We start from the raw sequence: 8,129 nt of genomic DNA, 5'->3' as shown, positions 1-8,129 counted from the left end.
GTCTTGACTTTTTCAAGGGCTCGCGTCACGAGAGAATTTCTTGTATTTTCAAATCTCATAATTGTTCAGCTTACTCGTTTGAACTCTTGAGCCAATGAATCCTGTTCTTCGAGGAAGGCGCTGAATTAATTGTTCTCCCTTGTTTGAATATGTTTTGGTTAGAGGAGTATGTTATCATCTCATGAGACTTTCTGATCTTGTTATGAAGCTACATTGGTTAAAAGCTGCATACTTTCTACCATCAATTTGGTCTGGACCCTTCTATTCTGAATAGAAACAATTAGGTGACTTCCATTTTGAGATCAGATTTGTAAGGCTCCTACAAACTTTGGTGTCCTGTCAAAGATGTACTAGAAGATTCCAATTGCCCGTATATATTTGTGTATGTTTTCTTGTTTTACTGTTACTATTTGTCATCCAGGTTTATTTCACATACAGGAAAATTACAAGATCTGTGCTGATTTTTATTGAAGATTTCTTTGAGGCGCATGACCCGTGTGGGGATATGTCAATGGCTGCTGCAGCTTGTTTGTGCACGTGATAAGGATGATGATGATGATGATGATAGTAATAGTGGATTAGCAATGGATCATTTCTGCCTTTAGCTATATATCACATTCACTTAATGGTTCAAAGGGCCTGAGTAATTTGTTATTTTCTGTTGAGGAAAAATCTTTTAGAATGAAATAATTTTTGGGAGTCTCACTTTTCACGTCATCAGCAGTTGACTAGAGGCATATAATTGCTAAAGCGTTAGAGTCATCTTGTTGGCCTAAGAAAATATTGTGAAAGATACAACATATTGGGGCGCACATTCCATAAAGATGGAAGTAATTGTTTCATCACTAGTACAAAAGCAGAACTTGCAGACACCTGGACGCAAAACTTTATTTGCCGGGTCCCAAAAGGATCTGTGGCTTATTGTGCGAGAAGGATCCCTAAATGATTTAGAGTCATCTTTGGCCTTACTGAAGAAGAGTGGGGGTAATATCAATTCAAGGAACACCTATGGGTTGACCCCTCTTCATATTGCAACTTGGAGAAATCACATCCCCATTGTCAGGAGGCTTCTTGCTGCTGGGGCCGATCCTGATGCCCGTGTATGATCAATTTTTCATTTCGAATTGTTATAATCTTACAGATATGAACCTGTGTGTTGACTTGTTAGCATGAAGTTGTTCTTTCAATGCCCAACAAACTTTATTTCACTGATGGATGGAATTTTGCGGAACGAGTTTTTTTTCCAAGTTGCTTCAGTCTAATTATTGCCCCAGAATGTCAAGAATCTATGACAAATTAAATCTTGGATCCATTGGTGCTGAGACCTGTTTCATTTTTTCAGGATGGGGAATCAGGATGGAGTTGTCTTCACAGGGCCTTGCATTTTGGTCATCTTGCTGTGGCAAGCATCCTTCTTCAGCATGGTGCCTCTATTATGTTGGAGGACTCTAAATCTCGAATACCAGTGGATCTCTTATCAGGCCCTGTCTTGCAGGTTATTGGAGATGGAAGCAATTCAGGTATAAAATGCTGCGCTTTGAATGTATGTTTTAGCTTGTTGGAATTAGGAAGTAGTAAGTAGCCTTGCAGGATAACACCTGCTTTTTGTGCATGTTTAGTTGCTACCGAGGTTTTTAGCTGGGGAAGTGGCACAAACTATCAGCTGGGAACCGGAAATGCACATATAAAAAGTTACCATGCAAAGTTGATTCACTTAATGGTTCTTTCATAAAGTTGATTTCTGCTGCGAAGTTCCATAGTGTTGCTGTCACTGCTCGTGGAGAAGTGTATACCTGGGGATTTGGCAGAGGGGGCCGTCTAGGACACCCTGATTTTGACATACATAGGTATATATTCTGATTTGATAATTTAAGTCCACTATTCATAAATTTTCTATAATGTGGGACACATATTGTCCACGCTTACCAATATGACCATGAGGGTATTAAGGGATTGGTGTTTCGATATGGCTTCTATTTTTAAGGACCTTCGCCCAAATGTCTTGACCAAGATGCTGGAAAATATAATAGTGCTTTCTTAAAATAAAAACCCTTTGATATCTCTGGTAGCGTTTAACAAATATCCACTGACTAAAGTGTCTTTGTCAGCGCACACTCATGTTTAAAGAGTGTTTCTAAAATTTGTATTAGAGGAATCCTTGCTTATGCAGTAATTTTGCTGGAAGCCTATTTGAAAACTTGTTTCAAATGTATATTTGGATGGTTGTCTAGTGGATTTCATTTTGCTTTGATTCACTGTCAGCTGATTGTATATTTGGATAGTTGCCTGCTGGATTTCATTTTGCTTTGCTCATTGCAGTGGTCAAGCTGCTGTCATCACTCCTCGACAGGTGACTTCTGGTCTGGGTTCTCGCCGTGTGAAGGCTATTGCTGCAGCTAAGCATCATACTGTTATTGCTGCTGAAGGTGGGGAAGTGTTCACCTGGGGATCCAATAGAGGTAAAATCTGCTGCTCGTATCAGTTTTTAGCTGTGACTAATTGTTTTCATATGATTCTTTGCAGTCCTGCCATGCCTAACTATTTTCTTTTATGTATTAACATTTTTTATTTCACCAATTATCAGTTGTTAGTAGCGGAAAGATTTTGGCTTTTTGACTTATACTGTGTACTAGAGGTTGAAAAAACAATTTGAGAATGGCACCGAAAGGTTATTCTTTTGTATTGTTTAGTCATTTATGGATGGTATCATTAATGCCCTTTTTAAAAAAAATTTATGCAGAGGGACAGCTTGGATACACTTCTGTAGATAGCCAACCAACACCTCGGAGAGTGACTTCTCTGAGGTCAAAAATCGTTGCTGTTGCTGCGGCGAACAAGCACACAGCTGTAGTTTCTGATTTAGGTGAAGTTTTTACCTGGGGTTGCAACAGAGAGGGTCAGCTTGGTTATGGTACCTCAAACTCAGCATCTAATTACACCCCACGTGTGGTTGAATACTTGAAGGGAAAGAAATTAATCGGTCTTTCTGCTGCTAAATATCATACAATCGTATTAGGATCTGATGGAGAGGTAACTATCTTGCATAATATTGTTCATTTTAATTTTCTTCTCATGGGAAGAAAATTATTTTATCAAGAACTAGAATGCTTGGGCTCTAGATAAGTAGTGTTTTACATTTTCATATTGACTGCTGCATTGTTATTTCTTTTATAGGTAATTTACCATAAGTTATTTCTTTTACTTGGAGATATTAGTTTAATTTTTCTATATTATATTCCAATGTACTGTGCTTGGCAGGTATACACTTGGGGTCAACGGCTTGTCACTCCAAGACGTGTAGTAATTTCTAGGAATTTAAAGAAAAGTGGAAGCACTCCTTTGAAGTTTCATCGCATGGAACGACTTCATGTGATTTCTATAGCTGCGGGAATGGTACATAGTATGGCTCTGACAGATGATGGTGCATTGTTTTATTGGGTCTCCTCAGATCCTGATCTTAGATGTCAACAGGTTTGTATTTACTAAATTCTTTCTTTTTCCTTTTTCTTTTGTTTTTTACCTGTGATGATCCAAGACAAGAAGCTAATTGGAAACATTTCTTTCCTTCTTTTTGTCACAAAACTTTATGCAGATATATGCCATGTGTGATAAAAATATAGTGAGCCTATCTGCTGGAAAGTACTGGACGGCAGCAGTTACTGCTACAGGTGATGTTTATATGTGGGATGGAAAGAAAGGTAAGGATAGGCCACCAGTTGCATCTCGGTTGCATGGTGTGAAGAGGGCTACATCAGTTTCAGTTGGTGAAACACATTTGCTCTTTGTGGCTTCCCTCTACCATCCTAGCTATCCTCCCAGCACAATTGAAAATTCTCATAAGCTGAAGGTTGATAACAGGGATGAGGTGGGAGAGTTAAGTGAAGAGATTTTATTTGAGGATATGGAAACCAATAATGTGATATCCAGTGCACAAACTGATAATTCTGGGCGACAGCGTGTGCCCAGCTTGAAAAGCCTTTGTGAAAAGGTAGCAGCAGAGTATCTTGTGGAGCCACGAAATGCCATACAGCTACTTGAGATTTCCGATTCTCTTGAAGCAGATGATTTGAAGAAGCATTGTGAGGTACTGTTATTGACTTCTACACGGATTTGAAATATAGCTAAAATCAAATTGGCCTTGTGCTGTTGCTTCTTGTTAAGACTTATTTTCTTAATTTTTATTTTTTATTAACCTGTGCTAATGGTGGAACATATACAGGTCAGAGTAGTTAACATCTAAAAAAAATAATAATAATCCTGAAATAGTATTACGGAGATTAGAGATCTTGTAAGGCTACCATATTGCATGTGGTTTTGCGATTCCAGTGGTCATGATGTTATATTTAGTTGGATGTTTCTTTATGTGGTAAATCGCGTGATATGCTGAAGCTGTTGTCTACCGATTTCAGGAGATTGTCATTCGCAACCTTGATTATATTTTTACAGTTTCACCACATGCAATTGCAAGTACTTCAGCAGATATCCTGGCTAATCTTGAGAGATTGTTAGATCAGAGATCGTCTGAACCATGGAATCACCGTCATCTCCCCACTCCAACTGCTACTTTCCCTGTCATCATTAACAGTGAGGAGGATGACAGTGAGATTGAATCTCAAAGAATTCGTGATGAACCCAAGAAACTGTGTTCATTGACATTGGAGAAAGATCAGAACTCTTTTCTTAAAGATGATCCAATCAAGGAATCTCCAAAGCAGTTCGAGCTCTAAGGAAGAAGTTGCAGCAGATTGAGATGCTTGAAGCTAAGCAGTCCAATGGACGTTTTCTTGATGACCAGCAGATAGCAAAGCTTCAATCTAAGCCAACTCTTCTTAGCTCACTTATGAAGCTAGGTGTTCCTGTTGAGACTTTGCATAAAGAATCCTCTTCTGTACTGTCAGAAGGGAAAGGTACTAAAAAGAGCAAAGTATCAAAAAAACAGAGGAGGAAGAGCAGCAAATCGAGTGTGCTGCAAACAGAAGCTGAATCTGTTTGTTCTGGGACTGGAGTAATTCCAGAAGCCGTGAAGGACTTGTTGGGCATTGATATCTTAGAGGTTCCTACTACAAAGGTTGGTTTCCTGATTCCTGATTCCACCTGCAATATTCGAGATATATCATTGACCAAATGGCTAGTTCATGGATTTTCACCACCATTTCCTTTTCTTTTCACATGGGAAGGGTTGGTTTGACATTTTACAGTCCCTAAAGCAGTATTTGATTCAATAATTTTACATTTCCCTTTTACTTTTAAATGCTATTCTAGGTCAGGATTCCTTTCATTTTGGACAGTTTGGGAGCAAGGAAAAATCATTTTACCTAAGATGAAGACTGATGTGGTTAAGTTGAGTATTTGGCCCTTTTATAGTTTCATATTGCTGACCTATGAACAACTGGTGTCTGGGTTAGGAATAATGTCTGATAGTGCACAACTAGTTGATGGATTGTTCCTGTTGGAAGAGATTGTTAGTTAGACTAACACCTTTTACATGTTGAGTTGAATATTTCATTCTTACAAAGAACAGATCTTTAAGAATTTCCTGCCTTAACTTGGTTCCTGTTATGGATTGTTTTTGTTGAAGTTTTAAATTATATTGATAGGTGGAAGCTGACATTTGTGAACAAACTATGGCCGCCCAAGTTGTAAAGGAGTCAGCTTTTGATCTTCAGAAGAATGATTCTTTAGAAATGCCAAACAACAAGGGACAATCACCGAAGGTTTCTAAGAAGAAGAGCAAGAAAGGCGGCCTTTCTATGTTTTTGAGTGGTGCTCTTGATGATGCTCCTAAAGAGGTGGCTCCCCCACCACCGATGCCCAAAATTGAGGGTCCTGCATGGGGTGGGGCCAAGTTTTTGATGGGTTCTGCTACTCTTCGTGAAATCCAGGACGAGCAGAGCAAAATTAAGGAGAGTCACTCACCTAAGAGCAAAGATCAAGCAGAAAATGTTCCTGATTGTGGAAGTGGAGGGAAGATACGACTGAGTTCATTTCTTCCTTCAAGTCCAATACCTGTTGCATCGACTCGCAGTTCCCCAGTTTCTGATGGAGAAAAAAGTACCCCAACTTGGGCTGCATCTGGAACCCCTCCTCATCTCTCTCGTCCATCTCTTAGGGATATCCAGATGCAGCAGGTTTGTGAACTAAGGCTTCCTCTGACGTCTCTGTTTCCATCTTTGCATGTCAGTGATTTTGTGATGTTTGCTTTCGATTTCGATCACAGAAATTTCTGTATCCCTTGCTCTCCTATGCATATTTAACTTGCATGCAATATCTTATCACTTATTAATCTGTGTTGCTGGACTGTGTCCAAGTGACGTTACATTGAACTGACATATTTTCTTCAAAACAGGGAAAGAAGCAACAAAATCTTTCCCATATTCCGAAGACTAGGACAGCTGGATTCAATATAGCTACTGGTCAAGGGTCACCTTCTGATGCTTCCGGTGTTAATCGCTGGTTCAAGCCAGAAGCGGAGGCACCATCCTCAATTCGATCAATTCAGATTGAGGAGAAGGCTATGAAGGATCTCAAGCGCTTCTACAGCAGCGTTAAGATTGTCAGAAGTCAGACCTGAGTCCATCTATTTATTTGCTCTGGTGGCAACAAATATTATTCCATCTCTTTTAACTTTTCCTTCCTTTCGGTTTTATTCCAAGGACTGTAAATTGGTCTGTACAGATAATTGCGCTGTACATTCATTTCTTTCCAAAGCAGAAGTGTAGTCTCTAGCTTCTTAGCATCCTGGTCTTTCCATTTCTGGCCATTCTTTTTCCACCCTATCAACACTGTACATGAAAGGATGCTTACCTGTACTCAATTGTAAGTGTTTCTGAAGACTAAGAGTCGTCGTCAATAATGATCCTGCACTGACATTAGTAGGAGCATCAAATAGTGTAGGTACTCTGAAAGCCCAAGAATTTCAGAATAAGAGGGCATTCTCACTCCCCTCGAAATAAAGACGCAGAGTAGGCGGGTAGCGCTTGTCTCCAAGCCCTCCCCCATAGTAGTTTATATTACAGCCCCCTTCAGCACATTTGAGAGGCAATGCTTTTTTCAGTTCGTGACTTTGTTATAATTTTTTCAAAGATCTGTACGTTTCTGCCTGCCGTTGATTAGGCAGCATTAATATTAGGGAGCAGAACAGAGATGGAGGTTGTGACTTGTAAGCAAGAGATATTCTGTTACTTTTTGTACTGTGAGTGAGGGCGGGTCAAAATTAGTTTATTGTTATGCATTGTATTTTTTTCTCATGTACAAGCATTTGGTCTGTTCTCCTTTAGGAGGTTTCTCTTTTTCTCGTGCTGCAATTTTCTACTTTGAACTTTCTCCTTTTTTTCTACCAACCCCTTTATAATTTCTTGCCTTTTGGATTGATTATTGAGGTACTGTTGGACAACCCCTGCAACCGTCCTGTGTTGACGCTTGCCATATCATGCTAAAAAGGTTGTTCCACTTGCCAATTATGCGAATTTTCATTAGTTTTGAAATATGCGTGGTTGCCTGGGGTAACCCGGCCCATTATCCCAACAAAAATTAATATAATCATTACAAAAGGCATGTTTTTATCACCTTGATTCCCAATTTTTTTATTTCCGAATCTTTGAAGACATTTTTTGTTAGATTTTAATATTTTATTACAACACGTTAATCTTAAAATAGTTTAGCAATACATTTTCAATTGCAAACATTTTCATTGTCTAGCCCTCCAGGAGGATCATTTTTAATAGACAAGCTGCTAGTAAAGGTCTAACCTTCTTGGGGTGGTTTGCTTTGTGGACAGAAGTAATTTTTGTCCCCCCCCCCTCCCCAATTTATTATATTTATTATTTTTTCCTAGTACAGAACTTTTTTATTCATTTTGTTTGCATTATTTTTATTTCAATTAATAATTTTATGCACTAAATTTTTTTCTGTTTGCTTTGGCATCGAAAGCATTTGTGAAATAGGGAAAAGGAGAAGATATAAAAAAGAGATAAAAAGGAGAAAATATAGAGGAGAAAGAAATGAAACCAACTGAAAAGGAAAAAGCTTAATTGGATATATTATGGTTGTGAGGAGGCAAAGGTGTGTGGCTCTCCTTGGAAGGTTGAGAGCTTGATTTTTTTTTGAAAACATAAATTGTAATTTAAATT

The 8,129-nt window shown here is 38.7% G+C and overlaps 1 protein-coding gene across 1 annotated transcript; it reads left to right on the top strand.

Moving 5' to 3' along the window:
* The first annotated feature begins 423 nt into the window (after positions 1-423).
* On the top strand, positions 424-7,291 carry LOC129305935 (uncharacterized). The gene is given in 12 exon segments (XM_054946160.1): positions 424-1,100; positions 1,343-1,520; positions 1,620-1,685; positions 1,688-1,847; positions 2,320-2,459; positions 2,741-3,030; positions 3,259-3,471; positions 3,593-4,084; positions 4,410-4,689; positions 4,692-5,068; positions 5,598-6,128; positions 6,347-7,291. Coding segments are annotated over 12 exon segments (3,228 nt in total). The 5' UTR covers positions 424-824; the 3' UTR covers positions 6,572-7,291.
* Positions 7,292-8,129: the final 838 nt, after the last annotated feature.

The sequence above is a fragment of the Prosopis cineraria genome, unplaced genomic scaffold (genome assembly GCF_029017545.1).
Source record: "Prosopis cineraria cultivar Desert tree isolate PC_DT_omini unplaced genomic scaffold, ASM2901754v1 PC3, whole genome shotgun sequence".
Lineage (NCBI taxonomy): Eukaryota > Viridiplantae > Streptophyta > Magnoliopsida > Fabales > Fabaceae > Prosopis > Prosopis cineraria.
Note: the sequence above shows the minus strand (reverse complement) of the source record. Positions and strands in the feature narration are given on the sequence as shown.